Source organism: Xenopus laevis, chromosome 2L, assembly GCF_017654675.1.
Source record: "Xenopus laevis strain J_2021 chromosome 2L, Xenopus_laevis_v10.1, whole genome shotgun sequence".
Lineage (NCBI taxonomy): Eukaryota > Metazoa > Chordata > Amphibia > Anura > Pipidae > Xenopus > Xenopus laevis.
In genome coordinates this window covers 94,172,637-94,193,703 of record NC_054373.1, presented here as the reverse complement: position 1 = coordinate 94,193,703, position 21,067 = coordinate 94,172,637, and the positions used below count along the sequence as shown (strand labels likewise).

At 39.4% G+C, this 21,067-nt stretch overlaps 1 protein-coding gene across 25 annotated transcripts in view; it reads right to left on the bottom strand.

The window, feature by feature from the left end:
- Positions 1-21,067, bottom strand: part of LOC108708274 (microtubule-actin cross-linking factor 1) — a 180,597-nt gene that overhangs the window by 78,014 nt on the left and 81,516 nt on the right. For 22 of the 25 annotated variants that reach the window (XM_041582205.1, XM_041582206.1, XM_041582208.1 and 19 more), the window contains 17 exons: positions 20,736-20,891; positions 18,960-19,193; positions 17,840-17,980; positions 16,886-17,119; positions 11,237-11,419; positions 10,371-10,898; positions 9,492-9,668; positions 8,060-8,183; positions 7,743-7,951; positions 7,261-7,578; positions 6,011-6,177; positions 5,770-5,926; positions 5,149-5,266; positions 4,130-4,192; positions 3,777-4,012; positions 2,303-2,432; positions 1,818-2,017 (listed from right to left, as the gene is read on the bottom strand). In XM_041582205.1, coding sequence (XP_041438139.1) covers positions 1,818-2,017; positions 2,303-2,432; positions 3,777-4,012; positions 4,130-4,192; positions 5,149-5,266; positions 5,770-5,926; positions 6,011-6,177; positions 7,261-7,578; positions 7,743-7,951; positions 8,060-8,183; positions 9,492-9,668; positions 10,371-10,898; positions 11,237-11,419; positions 16,886-17,119; positions 17,840-17,980; positions 18,960-19,193; positions 20,736-20,891 — 3,375 coding nt within the window. The remainder of the gene's footprint in view (positions 1-1,817; positions 2,018-2,302; positions 2,433-3,776; positions 4,013-4,129; positions 4,193-5,148; positions 5,267-5,769; positions 5,927-6,010; positions 6,178-7,260; positions 7,579-7,742; positions 7,952-8,059; positions 8,184-9,491; positions 9,669-10,370; positions 10,899-11,236; positions 11,420-16,885; positions 17,120-17,839; positions 17,981-18,959; positions 19,194-20,735; positions 20,892-21,067) is intronic. The other 3 variants (XM_041582204.1, XM_041582207.1, XM_041582203.1) reach the window with 1 other exon arrangement.

Sequence of the window (21,067 nt, the reverse complement as noted above, 5' to 3'; positions counted from 1 at the left end):
GAAATTTCTGGTAAAAACTCTGCGCCCAGTCCAATTGGAAAAATAAATAAATAAAGCAGCACTGACAAAATAGAGGATCCATTTGTCCACGTTTAGAGTCTATATAAGTTCAGGTTTCAGTGTGATAAAAATAGAATTGTATGCCATATTCACAGGTCCCTAAAAGAGAAGGATAGTGTGTTAACTTTTCAAAAATGGCTGCGTTCAGAATTGGATCTACTCTATTAAGCGGTTATTAGGGCTAATAACTGCTTAATAAAAGCATTGTTTTAAATATAAATCATCCAGTTGAAAGGATTTTTGGAGTACGAGCATGTATGCTTTTAAAAAAACCAACCGCTGCATCACTCAATGCACATATAGAACACCGGAGAAGTTAACGGTTGCCACGAGGACTGAAGTGCCTACCGGAAGTTCTACTGAGACCCGCAAATGGTAAAGCAAGAACCGCCAACTAGGGGTGCACCAAATCCACTGTTTTGGAGTTGGCCAAACCCCCAAAACTTCTGCGAGATTCGGTTCGGCCGGGCAGGATCTGAATCCCGCTGAAAAAGGCTGAATCCTGGCCGAATCCCGAAACAAATCCTGGATTTGGTGCATCCCTACCGCCAACAGAAAACCTCCTTTGGAGATTGCCTCTATAAAACTGCCAGATTATCACTGTGAACGTTATATACATACGGCTCAGTAAGTGCAACCACTCACGGGGTCCATGCAAAAAATCCTGATGATACCTCACTATATGCGCTTTTGATTTTCAGAAAATACATTGCAAACGAGACACGTTGGGGAAGCAATATTTTCACAATATACTCTCGATCAAGCGCAGAGACGGACTGGGGGGCCTGAGGCCAACGGGGCTACTGCCCCAGGGCCCCCCGCTATGCACGCAATGGTTTTGCCGCGACAGCCCGACAAAGGGAGGTTGCGGCATTAAGAAGCTTCTGAATCGCAAACCTGGGTGCAGATCTGGGCTGACCCTGGCCATGGAGTTCAACCCTAAGGAGAGATGCCTAATTACACAAAGCAACAACTGACATTTTTGGTCATATCGAACTTACCTGTAGGTATATATTGTCCCTTTAAGGCCTAATAAACATGATCCTACATGGGCTGATGGTGTAGGCAGCAAACTGTGCTCCCCCCTCACTTTATCAACTTTGAACAACAGCACAATGTGTGGTGAATGTGCCGCTTAACAAGATAAGCAACAAATATGTGCACTGGGGGCAGGGGGACTATTAGTTCCAGACTGTAGTGTTAGTAGAAATGTACATGAAGTTGCATGAGTTACGTGCTGAGGTATCTGATTTGCCTATGCTGTAGGGAAAGCGAGTGGAAGCAGGGTGTCACATGACCAGTAGCATGTTCGTTAGCTGAGTTAGTCAGCATGTTAGTCAGCTAAGTAAAACTGGAGCGCTCTAGAATGTAGTTGCGGCTCACCAGTTATGCCTGGACAATTACAATGAGCCAGCCTGTCCCGGAGAATCATTCAAACTGGGGTTCTGCTAAGAGACTTCCAGCGCTGAATGTGGCTGGCTCAGTATCGCAAACCTGGGTGCGGATCTGGGCCGGCGGGGCCCACAAGAGCTGGGGGCCCATCGTTTTTTTTTCCTGGTGTCCCGCCGGCCCAGTCCAACCCTGATCAATTGTTCCCATTGTGAGTAGATTCAATTCTGAACACAGCCATGTTCTGAAAAGATAACACACTATCTAGCTTATCCTTCTCTTTTAGGGACTGGTAAATACGACATAAAATTCTATTTTTAGCGCATTGGAACCTGAACTTATAATGGTAGGCTTGTTGAACATCTTACCTGAACTTGCTGCTTTTGAGCATTTAACATATTAGGATCAACAGAGAGAGGGCCCAAAACGCTCATCATTAACTCCTTCTCTTTCAGCCATGGGCAAAGCTGGGAGCCTGCTACTTGGAAAGTTGCTAGTTGGTTGGCTGACTCCTCCAGTTTGTGTTGGCGCTCTGCTGTGACTTGATTGACTCTGCCCCACTGCTGGTCTATGTGAGAACACATTGACACATATATTTATATAAAGATCTGAACTACAATCAGGAATCAAAAGTCTGGCTTCAATTTTTCTTCATGGAAACACACCCTTCCCAATCTAAATGTGAAGACAGTAAAATATAGCACATATACATACACATAAACTTAAATTTGAAAAATAAATTTTTACACAAATTCTGCATTTATTATTATTATTATTTTATTGCTGGTGTATACTGCCACTTTAAGCAACAGAGAGCAAAGTCTGCGAGCCATTCCTCTATGAAAACTCTTACTAAGATTTTCCAGCATTGTCTTCCAGTTCTCTGCCTCAGGAGAGTTCGGATGCTTTTCCAGCAAATCTCTCAGTGTAGCCTTTAAACTTTCTACTTTTTCAGTGCTCTGCTCAAGTTCAGAAAGGAACTCCTGAGAGAGGGGAAAAATTATGGTTATAGCCAGTTGAGATCATACCAAAAAACAATAGAGATTTATTGCCAAGAAACAGACAGCTATTTTAAATGAGACAAACAAATGAAAGAAATCCTTTATTCAATAACATTTGTCAAACGGGAAATTTAGGATCCAAAATAAGTTTGTACCATCACATTAAGCATCTAATAAAAGAGACCAAGTTTGCTGGAAGTATTTACCTTCTGTACTGCTTCAGTATTATTAATTTCCTAAACTTCTGCCAACACAGATATGAAAGAGAAAGGATCTAGGTTCTGAGCTCTAATTGAAGATATTTCTAATAAGCATTTCTAGGGTTATTTTTAACTATATAACCATATTTTAAAAGACAAGGGAATCTTCTAAAGCAGTTTTAAAATGTAACAGTATTTTCTCTTTAAAGGACAAAAACTTTTCTTATGTATTGCTAAATATATTGTAGGGGACTGCACAACAAATCTAATAGTATTGTTCAAACCTTGTAATTCAGGCTATGCAGCCAGTATTCCACTGATAAACCTTCTGTTATACTGTAGTGACACACCTTTGGGCTACTTCATAATGGAAGTATATTATCTATTGTTTCCCTTTTTTTTTTACAACAAGGGTAATTTCTGCTCCATCTAATTCATAAGCACAGTTTTCCTTGTAAAAAACAGCAGTAGGAAATAGATACGTTTTCCTTGCAGAAGAAATTAAATGCTATAAGTTCATTTACTTTATCGTTAAAGTAAATGATCAATAACTTCTGATGCCAATGTATTTTTACAAAAAACACATTCGGTTTACACTTTTGTAAATGCTTTGGCTCTACAAAGCAAAAGATTTACTTTTCACTTACATTAACTGAGCTATAACTAATTTGAAAGCAGTGGCTGAGACTGTGTGTTAGGGATTCACTGAATCCACTATTTTGGATTCGGCCGAACCCCCGAATCCTTTGTGAATCTGAACCCTAATTAGCATATGCTAATTAGGGGTGGGAAGGGGAAACATTTTTTACTTCCTTGTTTTGTGACAAAAAGGCACTCGATTTCCCTCCCCACCCCTAATTTGCATATGCAAATTAGGATTCGGATTGTCCTGGATTCGGTGCATCCCTACTGTGTGTACAACATAACATTATGCAGTTAGAGAATAGAAAAACAAACACACTAGAATAAAAACCAGGGCACTGGCTACAAAGAAAACTATATTCTTTGTATGACCGAAGTTTTTGAATTCTCTTCCATCAACTCCTCAAATAAAACAATCATCAGTACAAAAAGGATTAATTACATCTTTGCATATAACTGCTTAATTATTTCTAGGGTTACCAACCTTGTTCTGTTTTGCTTGGGCTTTCACTACTTCAGATTTTGTTGGAGACACATTTACAGCAGCCATTGTTTTCTCTTTAGATTCCAACCATGTCAGCATATGATTCGTTTCATGCTTGATTTTCTCAAAATTTTCCAACATTGTAGATAACTGCTCCTCTCGTTTATTCAAAAGTAGCCCCAAATTTTCATATTTCTGGCTGGTCTCAGAGACGTCACATTGTATGCCTGTGAGATCTGATTAAGAAAATGTTATTTGCAAGCTATTGGTTACTTATGATTCATTCCGCCCCAATTTATAAAAGTTATAAAAGTTGTGATTAGGAAAACAATAAAACACATAGACATGCTCACCTTGGCAAGTATGGTATCCATTAACATTCCCTGAAGAGCTCCCTGTGGCCATCAGCACAGAACCTGAACAGGACAAGGAGGCAAAGCAGGCTCATTACAACCACAGTATGTTACAGACACAGAGGAAAATAATTATCTGGACAAGACAGTGGTTACACATCTTTCCATTTATTTCAGGTATTATTTACATAGTTACATAGTTACGTGTCAATTAAGTTCAACCTCTCAAAATAAAAACCCAGTGCACATACCTACACACATTCACACCAACCCCTCCATGTACTCTAATAAACTATATACCAATATTTATACTAACTGTAGATTTCAGTTTCACAATAGCCTATGATCTTATGCTTGTCTGAGAAATCATCCAAGCCCTTCTTAAATGCATTAACAGAATTAGCCATCACATCTGACAGGGCATTCCACAACCTCGCTGTGAAGAAGTGGCCTCTGGCGAGGTGATCCTTTTTATGGGAAAAATGACCCTGAACTATCTGTCTATAATGCCCTCTAATGTACTTGTAAAGAGTAATCATGTTCCCTCTCAAGTGTCTTTTTTTCCAGAGAAAGCAATCCCAACATGACAGTGTACCCTCATTTAGTTGCATCTTACATTTCTAAATTGTGTTGTTATTCATATAATGCACATTCTATAAACAGAACACAAATCTAGAAAACACATCCATATATAAACATTGCATGCTAGTATCCAGTAACCCACAGGAAAATCCTGCAGCAGGAAGCACTCAGACTAATGAAAGGGACAGGCATAATTTAATAATTATACTTAAAACACTGGATATAGTTTGGCAATATAAATAAACGTGGGTGGAAGGAGAAGACGATTAAAATTGAATATTAAATTAGAAAGGAACAGACAAAATGTGTGTTGAAATGGGTTTATAAGAAAATAGGTATTGCAAGAATTAAACATTCAGCCTTCTGGAAAGTGCAAATGTGAAACTGTGAGAAGAGATGGAATGACCCTCTAAAGCTATTCCTGAACTACTTCTTACCTCCTCTGCGCTGACCCTCAGATGCTGTAATTTCCATTATGCGGCACTCAAGTTCTGAGCCCTGCTTTGTTATCTCTGCCATTTTGGGGCCTTTCATTTCCCAGTCACTCAGGTGATCCTGGAAAAAAAGAATTGAATGAGCTAATGATGTCTGAAATGGGGGGAAACAGAGAGAGCCGAACACAGTGCCTTGGAAAAGCATTCAGATGTTTGACCAATATTGAAAATTTGTAGTATTTGTAGTATTTTGATTTCAAAACACTGTACTGAAAATACATTTATTATATTATATATATTATTATATAGTTTTATTATATAATTTTCTTAAAAGTGACATTGTTTTATGATCGTAAAGCCTAAGTAGCATTTGAATTACACAAACAAAAAGATTTTAAAGAATTGTCCAGTCAAAACCCTTATATCAATCAATATTTCAATATAGAGGTACACACATGCCATCCAGTTAATCTGAAAAACCAAGAACAACTCTCCTTGGAAGAATTGGTCAAACTCATTACAGATGATGTGCAATGCTGGTACACACATAGCGCAAAATACCTATAGGGTAAGTTCAAATATTGGTTACAAAATATTTTCAAGTTTACAGATCTTGCCCAATACCTTAACTTGCTGTAACCTTGACAGCATTTCACATGTCTTAAGAGAGTCTTCTGCTGAAGGGACACTATCTTCTTTTTCCTTCAGCCATTTCCTCATTACCCCAACCAGCTTCTGGAATTGTTCTAAAGATTCCTGACAGGACAAAGTTTCACTTTCCCTGTGAAAAAAAAAAAAAAAAAGATTTATGGACAAGTTTCACTATGACATTAACCAAAACCTTGATTCCTGCTTCTGACTGTACCTCTCCAATGCTGCCTCCCGGAGCTCTGTAAAATCTTTCTTTAAAGTTTCAAGCTTCTGTAAATGCCCAGATGCATCCGTAAGGATAGGGCTTGTACTTAGTTCTCTGGCCAGCTGTTCTACCATAACAAGGTGTTCCTCTTGCTGCTTTATCTCTGCATTTAGTTCCTACCAAAAAAAAACCCAGAATGACAACAATTACAAAGACAAGGTATATGCGTGTGTGTGCATAGAAAGACAGGCAGACAGACAAAGTACTGTTGCATGAGCGAACAAATTAATTTACTTACTAAGGTAAATAATAAGACATTGAAAAAGAAAAGTTACCAGTCCTAATCAATGGCACATACGGTATTGTGTAGGCTGAATAAGGATCCACATTTTATTTAATACATGTGTATGTGTGTAACATATTTTATACATATCAACAGGCCTGAACATTCTTATGACTGCTATGGGCATTTCAAACAAGTACCAAAATGTATCTTTGCTTACAGCTCTGCCCAAAAATATCTTTTACAGTTTATGAACTTATACTTAAAGTATGCCATCCAATATACTATGCTATATCAATATAAACAAAATTAATTAGCAAAATTCATGTATGTAGCCCCATTTCAACTACTACCAACTTATAAAAGCAATTTAATAACTTTTCAATAACTGACTTTCACAAAGACCCTTTACCAAACCACAATAAGATGACACAACACATGCCCAAACAACTTTTCTTTTACAACTCATCTCCCCTGCTACTCAAAATTATATCATACTCAGGAGTCATAGGTAGTAAGGGGCCATTGAAATAGCATGGAGTGCCTTAACTAGCTTGGGGTCCTCCAGTTGGATAGCCCTGCTCTAACGGTATAATTTTGTTCCATTCTCTGAAATTTACCATAATTTTGTGACCACAAATCAACTGAATTATTCTTTCCTATCACCACCAACATTCCTATTCTCAAAACTTCTATTTAAGAAGATGCTCTCTGTTACTACACACCTTACAAAAACACTCTTTTAAATTACATGACCCATTTAACCCTCTAAAATGAAATATTTTCAATTCCATCCTTTTCTCATTCATTGCATCCACATCCAGAAATGTTCACTACTTATTCGCTTTTCTTATAAGAATTACAATAGATTTAGATTTTACCTATTCACAAATAAAAAACTAGATGCCTTTTATAGTTGTTTATGTGATAGTTCCAATATATTTTATTTTTATTTAAAAAGCAATTAAATGCAAACCTTGATTTGTTCAGAAAACTGAGTGATATCCCTCTCTGGTTGGTTTCCAGAGGCCAGGAGTCGAGACCTGGTTACTGTGAAATCATGCAGCTCATTTGATAATTGCTCATATTTTTCCACTTTTGGCAGTATCTCTTTCAAGGCAGTCTCTTGCAATCTCTGTTGCATGCAGACCTCATTAAACCGTGAAGTGACCTCAGAGAGCTTCCTCTGAAGTGCAGAGGCAGCAGCACTGTCAGCTGTCTCCATGAATTTCCCAACCATCTCTCCTGTGGCATCCATACTTCCCCTTCTGCTGGAGATATCCTGTTTTAGTTTCTAGAGTAGGGAATACAAGGATGTTTAAAGGTAACTGTCAATGTAGATTTATGGGAAAAAACATTTATATCATTAAACTGCAAGCTATTGTGCAAATGTTAGACTGTATTTCACCTAAATAGTATAACTTAAAGCAATAGGAATTAAGTAAGAGAGTCTCTCACCATGCTCATAGCAAGAGCTTCCTCTACTGACGTGGAGGACATCCGTGTGTGTTTTTGCTCTGCCAAAGTATTTTCCATTTCCTCCAACCACTGCAGAAGGTTTTCTATGGCATCCTGTACATTCTGGGACTGTGCAACTGTCTTTTGTAGTAAATCAGAGTGGAAAGACATTTGATTTGAGATATTTTGAAAACGACGATCTATGGATTCTGTAAAAAAAAAAAAAAAAAAAAACAACACCATTACTCAGTCCTTTGTAGCTAAGCAAAACTTTTTAAAACAGAATTTTGTACAAAGTGATGAAAACCATTGCTCACCAGCAATATCTTGCATGCTTCTGCAGTCAGGTGAAGGTTCATCTTGAATTTCTAACAGCATCCGCAGAGCTTTATGTACTTTTTCTACCTGCACTTGGTGTTCAACAAGGTTTGACTGCATGCTCTATAGAAATAAAAGACATAGCTGTGAAGCTGGAATACAGATACCTGCCTTCTGTCATCCTTTAGAGATGCAAGTTAAACGGGTGGGTAGGGGGTTGAATAGGGTCAACTATGTGCCACCACAGCCTCCCCCCACCCCCATGAATACATTACCAACAAACGTATGTAGTACAGTATTCATGGAAGTACAGTTCCTTGTGCTTCATTCTGGAGTGCAAAGGTCTGTGCCAAGGTGCAAAATAACATGACAGTCTGAATCAATTTTTTGCCCTCAGCACTCTGTAAATGAGCTCACTTGAGTGAGGTGTTCATGAGTAAGTTGTTAGAAGAGTATGAGGTTCAGCAAAGTTGTGAACTGTTATAACATAAGGGTATAAGGATTTTTTTTTCTCGTCGAGGTTTTTTGGGCAAAAACAGAAATCTTTAGCGGACATCTCAAAACCTCAAATTTTTCGAGATTTATTGTACCCCGAAGCTGCTAAAAGTCAGAATCTGAAAATCAGCCATCTCAAACCTGCTGAGGTCATGAACAAGTCAATGGCAGATGTCCCATTTACAATTCGAACATATTGTGATCTGCGCTGTGTTTCATAAGATAATACCAAAACTTCAGGGTTTTTGGGCAATAACCCGAAAAAATAAAGAGATTCGGGTGTCAAAACCAAAAAAATTGTATGGTTTGAGTTTTTGCTTGATTTTATTGAGTCTTTTCCCGACCCAACTTTTCTGAGTTATTTTATTAATAAATAAGATAAAATCGTGGATCTCCCATCCACGATTTTATCTTATTTATTAATAAAATAATTTGGTTTGGTTTAATAAAAATATGAGATAAATTAGAGTTTTAGTAAATAACCCCCTAAGTAATAGAATAACTGAAAACATTTTACTAAAATGCTTTATTATATTCTTTCACGGTGTATACCATCATTTTAGAGAGAGAGCTTAGTACTGTGAATAAGTGTACTTGGCCTGATATAATCAAAACTTAAAATGTCTCTCATTCTACCAGATGTGTTGTGTAGTGGAAGCTTAAATTACAGCGGGGGTGATTATTACCACTGCATACACCAAAGTGCTATGGGCTTTGGCAAAAATTTGCATGGAAACTGGTCACTATATTTTCCCCACAGTTGCATTGTACAAATCAAGCAGGCAACTATAGAGCTGCATAGCAGAGCTTTTACAATTGTACTTTTACAATTGTACTTTTACATTACCCATAAACAGATTTGTAGTAATCAGGAATAGTATCCACAACATGGTATCCACAGAAGTAAAGATAAAACAAAAAGACCAAATATGTTACCTTAGCTTTTGCAAGCTGGGTCTGTAATACTTCTGGATCAGAGGCCACCGGCTCAGACAGGATGTGGTCCACCTCCAACTCTGTAACTTGCAGCCATGTTACAGCAGTGTCTGACCCTTCCTGTAACTGCTGGTATCTATCCAGCACAATGTTCAGGTGAGAGCCCAGCTTAGAACACTGTAACAGTCCAAAACACCATCATATATTAAAAGCAAGAAGACATTTTTTCTCTTAAATGGATACTACTATAGTGATGAAAAACTTTACAATATTGATAGCTTTCCATATAAACTACACAGCTCCATTTTGAACTTACTTTTTACTTCTGTTACTGTCTCTCCTCCTTTATTAATAAACTAGATAATATATTACAATATTACAGTGTAAACTGTAAATCTGCAGGGACCTCCTTCCAATTACAGAAATTGCTAACACATAGCTACATATATATTATGTTCTCACTAACATCTGAGTATGAATAGCTATAGGATAAAAATAGTTGTGGAGCTTAAACATTCTACAAGGATTAAATACAATCACAAAAACATTGATCGGAGAGGCAATTTTGTGGACATGTAATGTGATGGCTTTCTTATTTGGGGAAAAATGCTTGTCAGAGAGGATAGGTGTAGTCTGCATTTTATCTTTGATCACAAGAAGCGTGATGGTAATGTAATGTCTGCCCATGAAGATGTAAACTACACTTTTTTTTAGTGTAAATTAAAGTAAAATCATTAAAATAAAACAAAGCCTAGTCCAGGCAAAACATGAAACTTCTGCAAAAGGGTTGAGGTGAAGTTGTCAGCTATCTCTGAAAGTAACTACCTCGTACTACAAGGAAGTTAACCCAATGCTTCAAAGCATGATTTCTAAAACTACCTTGGACTGCAAAGTGCTGAATCTTTTTGAAGCCTCTTCCAGTTTACTTTTCACCATTGTTCCTGCCACCATCTCAAAATCCTCCTTGCACTGTTCAGCAGTTGCTTTCTCAGCTTCAATAGCCTTTTGGCCAGATAAATTTATATACCGCAGGTCTCCTTTGTGAGATATGATGTCTTCAGAAATATCCATTTGCTGCTTTAGCAAATGCTTCAGACCTTCACAATCTTTTTTCCCCTTGCGCATGTTGTCTAACTCCTCCTCACTACGGACAAGCCAAAGTTCAAACTCTCCATGGTCATATATGAAGTTCTGCATCTCATCTCGCAGGATCTGTGCATTCTTTAGCTGTAATTGTGCCTGGGACATGGAAGCTGAGTATTCTTCTTTCAGCTGGGCCAGTTGATTTTGTAGCTGTTGTCGTTCTTCTGGGCACAATGTATTGCCATGTTTATCTAAGAAATCCTGAGCTGACTGTATTGTCAATATAAAATTTTGCTGCTGTTCCAACATCTCTTGGTGTTGTGCCTGAAAAAATAAAAAAGGCAGATGAAGATATTCATGAATAGTACTGCAGAGTAGTAGTGTAGGCTGCAGAGTACCTAAAGGCATATATATATATATATATATATATATATATATATATATATATATATATATATATATATATACATATATACATATATATATATATACATATATATATATATATATATTATTTTTTTTTTAAATCTATTTATAGATTCACAGAGCAAGCATGCAATTTTATTAACTTTCTTCTTTGATTATGAATAAATAAAAAAGCTAAAAATGTTATGCTAATGTGTTGTTAAATATAAATAGAAAGTAAATATTGCTATTCTTACCTTCTTCCTCTCATATAAGTCATTAACCATAGATGCGGTTTTATCTGGAGGGAGACACCTATTCTGAATGCTCTGGTTACTTCCATCAGGTACAGTTTTCAGAAGAGCATTACTTGGGCGTACCTGACTAAGTAGGGATTCGATTTTCCCCAAATTTACTTTCAATTCTTCTGCAGTTTCAGACTGTTAAATAAAACAGAAAGATGACATTGTAACCAACTAATTTTTCTCATGCTTATTTAGCTATAGAATATACATATATCTCAGGCCCTAAGATAAATATGTCTTCTTCGTTTTTTTCTAGTTAAAAAAAATGTTAATATTTTGAATTATGGTAATAAGAAAAAACCCTGCCATTATTGATGACTAAGCTTCTCTGTCTGGTTTGCTCATAAAATGCCTACGGACCACATTTAAATCATCAACATTAGGGATGCACGAATCCACTATTTCTCCATTGTCTGCTTGTGGGACACAGGAGACAAAGGGGTTTAGCTTGTATAACTAGGAGGCAGGACACAACAAGAAAAATAACTCGGTCCCCCTCCACTGGCTATACCCCTCTAATCAGTTTTTGTTGTGTCCTCAGGAGGTAGGACGTATTTTCTTCTTCTTTTTTGTTTTTCCAGGAGAAAGTCAAGATTCTAACACTGAGTAGGTGGTCTATTGACATCTCCCAACGTGGGAATTGTCCCTTGGGTCCGTGGTGCTAATAGCACGGACCATCCAGCCTGAAATCTCTTCTTCCCTTAAGTAAGAAGAGAGAGAGAGGCATAGTCAGGAGACACATAGGAGATGGTCTCCCCTGAGGGTGAGTATGGGCCAGGTCTCAGCAGAGTTCTTACCCCCTTAAAGGAGAAGGAAAGCTACGGAGGCATTTTATTGCCAATAGATTAGCTGCAATAGTGCAAGCTAGAATGCTATATTTATTCTGTAGAATGTTTTACCATACCTGAGTAAAAAGCTTTAGAAACTCTCTGTTTGTTTAGGATAGGCTGCAGTATTAATGTGGTGTGACATCATTTCCTGCTCTGGGCTCAGATTACAGTAGAGAAGGGAGGGGGGGGGGGAGAGGAGCAAACTGAGCATGCTCTTGCCCAGGGCAATGAGGTTTAAGCTGAAGGCAGGAAGTCTGATACAGAAGCCCATGTGTACACAATAGAAGGAAAGAAATGCAGTGTTTCTTTTGACAGGGGACTCAGAGCAACATTACTTTGGGGGTTTACTGGTATATTTAGATGGACCTTTCTGATAAGGCTTACTTAGTTTTAACCTTTCTTTCTCCTTTAAACCCCATTCACACAGGGAGACCCAACTACTCCGGGGCCTCAATTGGATTCATTGATTTTATCAGTTTTAGAAACGCTTAATCTACTAGAGCCAGGAGGAAGCTCTGACACTCCAAAGATTCTTTTCAAGCGTAATAGCAGGTCTTCACCAGTGTTTCCCTCTCATTCGCAGCTGGATCAGATAATCTAACAGGAATGGGATAAACCTGAGAGGCTGTTTCAAGTGAACCACAGATTTTCAAAGCTGTATTCTTTTTCTACAGATCTCACTGAGAAATGATCAACACCACCATCTGTGGATGCTCCAGTTTCTTGCCTTTCAAAGAACACGGCATTACCAGTTCCAGATGCTTCTTATTTTAAGGATCAAATAGATAAAAAGATGGAGGGACTTCTCCGCTCCATGTTTTCAGCATCGGGGACTTCGTTTTGCCTGATCTTAGCCACAGCCTGGGTAAGCCGGGCGGCTCAATCGTGGTCAGAGTAGCTCCTTCAAGCAATTCTCTCAGGAGCTACATACCATGAACTGTCCCAATGGGCATCCCAAATTAAAGATGCAAACTACTATATATGTGAAGCTTCTCTAGACGCAGCTCAAGTGATCAGTAGATCATCAGCATTAGCAGGGCTCTTTGGATGAGACTGTGGTCCGCTGACCCATCCTCAAAAAAGTTGTTGACCTCACTTCTGTTTAAGGGCAAGTTACTCTTTGGTCCAGATCTAGACAAAATCATTAGGCAGGCTACTAGGGGCAAGAGCACTTTGCTCCCACAACCGAAAACACGCACAACATTTTGCAGGGGAATATTTTTTCGTCCCTCACAAAAAAAAGGCAACAGGTCTCCACCTATACAATCTTCCTCAGGAAGTGGACGGTTAGGGAGCAAGACTAAGTCTTCCTGGCAGAACCGTAAGCCTTACTCCAGACCAACAGACAAGTCCACTTCAGCATGACGGGGCATGCTGGCTGCCAGGCCTTGTGCCTCTGGGAAGACGACTGAGGCACTTTGCGGAGGTTTGGCTTTCAACCACACTCATGGGTTCACGAAGTCGTCACACAGGGATCATCTGGAATTTTCTTCCATCCCTCCCAGATGCTTTTTTATGTCAAGACTTCCTCAGGAACCGGCAAAACGCAGGGCTTTTCAGGAAGTAGTTACATCTCTCCTTCAGCAGCAGGTGATCACCCCCGTTCCTTCCACCGAACCTTTCAAGGGATATTATTCAAATCTGTTTGTGGTACCCAAAAAAGACGGATCAGTCCGTTCAGTACTGGACTTGACCATGTCCCAGCTAAAGGAACTAGGTTGGTGTCTCAATTTGGAGAAATCATTGCTTTGTCCCAGCCAATCCATGGTTTTTCTAGGGATGCAGTTCGATACCCTAACTCAGAGAACATCTCTTCATCAAGCGAAAATCTGGAACCTACAATCATTGGTCAAAGCCTTGCTGACGAAAAAGAGTCATTCAGCCAGGTTTTGTATGAAGGTTCTGGGTGTCAAGGTGTCCTCAATAGAAGCAGTTCCATTTGCACAGCACCATCTTAGAGAGCTTCAATGGAACATTCTAGCAGCCTGGAAACGGAAATCACTATTTCAAAAGATTTGGTTATAACACAAAACCCGATCTTTTTTTTTATGGTGGTTACAGACTCAACATCTCTCCAAAAGGCGTTATCTGGGGGAACATCATTGGTGACTGATGTCGACAGATGCGAGTCTGTTCGGTTGGGGAGCAGTACTAGAAGGTCGCACAGCACAAGGCCAGAGGAATGAGGAGGAAAGTCTCTTGCAGCTCAATCTTCTTGAAATACGAGCAAACCGATTGTGCCTTCGACATTAGCAAAGAGACCTGTCGGGTCGAGCAGTAAAGATTCAGTCAGACAACTCCACAGTGATGGCGTATATAAACCACCAGGGCGGCACAAGAAGCAGAGCTGCCCTGAACGAGGTAAAATTATTATTCAAATGGGCAGAAGCAAATCACACTCAGCTGTCCGCCATCTACATTCTGGGCTTACAGAACTGGGAAGCAGATTTTCTCAGTCGACAAACATTGGATCCAGGAGAATGGTCACTGGTAGAGAAAGTCTTCGACCAGATAACAGAAATGTGGGGCGTGCCAGAGGTAGACCTCATGGCAACGAGGCACAACCGAAAAGTGCAGGCTTTCTTTGCTCGTTACCGAGATCCTCTGGCAAGGACCGCGGCTGCACTGACATCTGCCTGGAATTTCCATCTAGCGTACGCTTTTCCTCCGCTACCCTTGGTGCCCAGAACAATCAAGAAGCTTCAGATGGAACAAACCACTCTCATTCTGATAGCTCCAAAGTGGCCCAGATGAACCTGATTTTCAGATTTTCTCAACCTGTCAATAGCGAAGCCGTGGACACCCCAAGCACGACCAGATCTTCTGCACCAATGGCTAGTTCTATATCCCAATCTAGCCAGGCTCGACTTGACTGCGTGGCTCTTGAGACCCAAATCCTAAAAAAAAAGGGGTTTTCTTATGCAGTGGTGGGCACAATGAAAGCAAGAAAGTTGGTTTCTGCAAAGACATATCATTGAGTATGGTCTACCTACCATCAGTTGTGCAGTGATCGAGAAACAGAGTTTGAAGTGTTCTCAGTATCTAACCTACTAGAATTTCTACAGGAGGGTCTCTGCAAAGGTCTCTTTCTGGGTTTATTAAAATTACAATTGTCCGCTTTGTCAGTACTTTTTCAAAAACGGTTAGCCCTTTTACTGGGTGTTGAAACATTTATACAAGGGGTGGCTCATGTGGCACCTCCATTCCGTGCTCCAGTAGCAACTTGGGACTTAACCTACGTTATAAAGGCTCTTCAACGACCGACATTCGAACGCATGGCATCAGTCTCCCTACAGTGGATTACTTGGAAGACGGTTTTTCTATTAGCGATTGCATCAGTTGGACAAGTTTCAGAACGCAGTGCATTATCATGCAGGTCGCCCCCCTTCCTCACCGTCCACCATGATTGAGTGGTACTTCGAGCAGGACCATCCTTCCTACCTAAGGTGGTTTCCTCTTTCCATCTGAATCAAGAGATTACCATTCCAACATTTTGTCCTTTACCAGCTAACGCAAAGGAAGTAGCCAGGGCCGGATTTACATAGCGGACGCCCCTAGGCCCACTGCCATTTGTCGCCCCTGTCCCCTCCCCTTTATTAGTGCAAATTTTCATGGAGATTGTATCTCCTGTGCATCCCCAGTGTTTTTGAACCAATGTGGGTGTAGTTGGGCAGCATGCCGCCCCCCTAAAATCCTGCCAACCTAGGCCCAGGCCTAGGTGGCCTTCCCACAAATCCGGGCCTGGAAGTAGCACTACATTCCTTGGATCCAGTTAGAGCTCTCAAGCTCTATCTGCACAGAATTCAAGACATCCGCAAGTCAGACGCACTATTTGTTCTTCCCTCAGGACCACGATGAGGCTCGGCGGCTTCAAAAGCTTCCATTTCAAGATGGATAAAACAGGCTATCCAGAAAGCCTACTCTGCCCAGGGACAGAAACCACCTCATCAGGATTAAAGCCCGCTCCACTAAGGGGGATGTGCATGTCCTGGGCATTAGGGAATCAAGCTTCTGCAAAACAATTGTGCAAGGCAGCTACGTGGACATCTATCCACTCCACCAAATTTTATCACTTTGATACTTTTGCGGCACCTGACACGCTTCGGCAGGAAGGTTCTTCAAGCGGCAGTTGTTTCTACTGCATAGGGCCTCTTCCCACCCATATATCGGGGACAGCTTTGGTATGTCCCCACTGTCTCCTGAAGAAAAGGAGATTTTGTGTACTCATCGTTAAATCTCTTTCTCTTCAGTCGCTTGGGGGACGCAGGACTTCATTCCCTAAGAGGAGGCTCTCGCTTCTTCTTTTAGACATGGTTTTGGTATTGACAAGAGTTTTGGTTTAAACTTGTTGAATTAGTTCATATTCAACCTCCTTTGGTACAAACTGATTAGGCTCTGCCCACTAGAGGGGTATAACCAGTGGAGGAGGAGCAAGTTATTTTTCTTGTTGTGTCCTTCCTCCTAGTTATACTAGCTATACCCCACTGTCTCCTTTGTCCCCCAAGCGACTGAAAAGAAAGAGATTTAACGGTGAGTACACAAAATCTCCTTTTTGGATTCGGCCCAACCCCCGAATCCTTTGTGAAAGCGGAATACTGTACCGAATTTGCATATGCAAATTATGGGTGGAAAGGGGAAGCCATTTTTTACTTCTTTGTTTTCTGACAAAAAGTCACGCAATTTCCCTCACCACCCTAATTTGCATATGCATAAGGATTTGGAAAAATGCAGAATCCCGAACCGAATCCTGGTTAAATATAAATCATCATACCTTCTTGGTTTCTTCAAGCACAGCTGTGCTCAAAGCACGTTCTAGCTGTTTCTCAGTGTCTGCTGTTTTTTCAAGAACAGCATGATATTGCTCTTTTGCTTGCTGCAGTTTTTTCTGAAAAGATTCTAGTTCTACTGGATTCATTTTTGTCTTGTTCTCAGCCAGGAAATCTTCTGCTGCTTTGATAATGTTGGAAAACTGCTTTCCTCGAGACTGTACATCTTTATGAAGAGCCTAATGCAAACCAAAAACTCAAATTAAACTGTCTTATACAAATTATAATTAATGTTATATCTGGGAAATGATTTGTTCAAAGTTATTGCCGTTACACATTATTGGAATATAATATAAAAGATTAGTTGCAGTGCCAGTTTTAACCAGTACAAGATTTAACCAAACTGAGTTCTGAAAAGAAATAACTTATTAATGACGCCCCTATGATTGTTACAACTGAGACTTTTGGTTTACGCCAACACAGTACACAAGGCTTGTGGCATGACCCTAAAATCTAGGAAGTACAAAAATAGTTTCATGTGATCTATTAATCCAGTCCTGGCACTCTTCCCAAACATCAGCATGTATGAGTGTATAATACTCCCAGGAGCTATTAGAGTCATGTCATCTGGCAAAGTGTAGATATACAAACCTCAAGTATACAGGAATATACTACACATTTAACAAATGCCAATACATGTTTAAGCTCATATTATGTAACTTTTACTACTACTATTATTATTATATAAGTTTTATTGTTTTGTACCACACCTGTTTTTTGGACTATAAGGGCACAGGCACATGGTATTTATGTTCCTCTTCCCCATGCATTAATTTTAATCGCTGGTGGGAAGTACAGCCTATGATTTCCACAGTAGTCTGAAGATGCCTCACGATGCAGCTTATCATATGTCCAGTAGTTAATTAAATATATTTTTCAGAAAAAATAATGAGTATTACCTGCACAGCATTGTGCTGTTCCTTAAGCGAGGAGAGGTCATGGGAGGTTTGGTGACTTGGCAAAGCTTTCTCTGTTAGTTCAGCCCATAATGCCAATTCTTCAAATTCATGACTACAGGCAGCTTGCCGTTCTTGAATTATCTAAAAAGAAAAGAACAGCATAAAGCCTGCTGCAGAGAAAAACACAGCAACACAAGATGGACTGACAAGAGGATGCTGCAAATAAACACTAGAATATTAGGCCTTTGTTTTAAAAAATAAAATTGTATAATTTAGAGTAAGACCAAATATATTAAGCTCAGTTAATATATATTATTGTAGGAAGCCTATATTCTGCAGCACCTACTCATCTGTCATACACAGTCCCTGCCTCATAGCTGAGCACAATGTGTCCCTTTAATAAAACCGCCTATCATTTGCATGTGCTGACTGCTTTATTGCTGGTATCAGAGCAAGCGCCTGCTGAGGCTGATCATCTTGGCCTGTGAGAGAAATCCTTCAGTTAAAGGAGACAGACCTAAAAAAGCAAAGCAGACAAATGGTTAAACACAGAGACAACAGGAAGGTAACAAAGATGGTTAATACATACATATTAACAGAATAACAATGAAGGGACAGGTAAAAATTTACAAAAGACAATTAAGTGGCAGAGTCATTCAAAGGTTAATTTGCCACTGATCGTACCTGTTCTAACTTCAAATCAAGTAAGTATTCAAACTTTGTAAGTATTAATAAAGCTTTTTGCAATATGATGTGCTGTGTAAGCTTGGCATGCATAGGAGTTCAGTTTTTTGCTTATTATAGCAACTGTTAAGCTTGTTTAAGTCCTCAGCAGGGGTGGGCCAGGCTGGCCAGGCGCTCTAGGCAACTGTGCTCCCCTCCATGCGAGCAGTGACATTACACGCGGAGGAGGACATGCATAAAAGATGTGAGAGAGGCAACCCTGGTAACCAGGGAGCACTCAAACCCAGACTTGGGCTAGACAGAGGACCTTTCAACAGGTACCTGCCCAGTGCCCCATCATTGTTGCACCCTAGGCAGGTGCCTCCTTTGCCTACCCCTAGTTCTGGCCCTGGTCCTCAGTAGGTATGAGACCAACAATTTTAAAAAGCACTCTGACCTTAAGTTCTGTGTTGTATTTTGTCTGCTTCTGACATAACTGCAGAACCTCTTCCCATGCCACTAGTCTCTCTGACAGCTCGCGGAAGGATCTCTGTAAATCATTTAGGAGGCGAAGAAGTGTACGGCTTTGTTGGGGAGTCAAGTCTTGAGCTTGTTCAGAAATAAAGAACTGTATATCAAAGGCAATACTGTCTAGCTTCTGTCTGGTGTCTGTTAGCGGTTGCCTCAAGGACTGTAAGAAAAAAAGGGTTACATTAAACTAGTGGGTAAAGAAAACACATCAAAGCCTAAAGGAATAATAGTTCTTAAAAGGGTTGTTCATCTTTCAACACTTTTTTCAGTTGTGTTCACAAGAAATAAATACTTTTCAATTGATTTCTATTTTCTATGTGTGACCATTTCTCAAGGAGGTCACCAACTCAGTACACTGTTTTAAATTGATACATGAGTTGATACATTTCGTATCTTTGGCCCAACTGAGCAATATACCTAAATTTGAGTTTCATTAAAGGGGAACTCTGGCTTCCAAACCAAAATTTGATAAAGAGGACAACATAACACAGAAACCCCTAATATACCCATCACAGTTACCTGTTTCTTCAAAAAGTATGAATAAATGCCATTTTGTATGTTGAAATCAAGCTGTTTAACAGTTTTCCTCTTTCTGCATCATTTGAAATTCTGTCAGGGAAGGAGGGACTAAACACTGATGTTACATATTGTAACACCTACTCCAAAGCTTACTGACAGCATTCAGGAACTACATAACCCACAGTGCATTGCACTATGATGTTCTGTTCCTTATTGAAATCACGTGTGCAGGAAATTGTGGGGTTTGGAGGATGCAGTCTAAGGACAGCTGGCTGTTGATACAAAGTAACAGTAGCCAGGCAGCTCAGCAAAGTAGTCAGCAGAAGAGCAGGGGGGCTAGGCTTAAGGGAGTGTCAGATACCATTAAAAATCATTAATAGTCTGCGTATTTTTAATCTATGAATATTGCAAAGTTGCTTGAAATTTTGTTTATTTTTCAAAAAGCTTGTTATGTTTTAGTGGAGTTCCTCTTTAAAGGCAGCTGTTATAATTGATACTAGTAATAATCGTTACTATTACCATTGATAATAGTTGCTAATATTCCACATGCTGCTGGGAAATGTTTCTACTATTCTAGCAAATTGTAACAGTTTAGAGTCTGCACCTGGAACACTGAGCTGCCAGACTCAAACACCAGAAGCAGGAATATTAAAGTTTAAACTTTAATTCTGGAAAATGGTCAAAAATAAAACAGAAAGCAATTGAAAAAAATCCTTTTATTTTTCAATAAAAAAAGCTCTAGTCCTGTCAATACTATTTAACATGGTTCCATTAAGTAATCTTGTTCATGTCAGAAACCCCTTGTTACTCCCAATTACTTGGCCGAAGTACAATACATTTCTTGATCTCCCCCCCCCCATCAACCCAGGTGCCTAAAATGTTTTCCTCTGCACAGAAAGGTCTATTTTTTATGTATACCTGGCCACCACAGGTCCCAGGTAAGAAGCCACATTTCTCTGAATTTCCCTGTACTACAGCAATATTACCTGCAATAATGTTGGAAGAGAAATTAATTATATACAATTTAATCCAATTAAACCCATGTGAAGAGTTGTTTTGTAACTAATATTATTCTTTTACAGCCTCTGCTATGTGCAGTGATACAGTATGACAAAGCAGAAGACCAGTACAAACAGGAGTTACTGAGGAACAAATCATTTAAGCACAATGATATTGAAATTACCTCTGCATGGTTTAGCTCTTGTTGCAGCTTTTCAGCATCCAGTCTCAGATCATCATTTGTTTTTGCACTATCCAGTGAGTCTGTGGTTTGTTTCACCCACTGTAGAAGAGAATGAAGTTTGCTTTCCAGCTCTTTATGCTCCACCAGGATTTCACCCTTCATAGAAGAAATTTAAAATTAAATAACATGTATTATTAATTGTTGCTATACAGTTACCCCCCACCACCACCACCAGAGAATTATTTATCCCAACTTATTATTATTATTATTTTTAAGCAATTGCAAATAGGGCATAAAAGATTATTTGAAAAATGATGACAATTATCTCTATA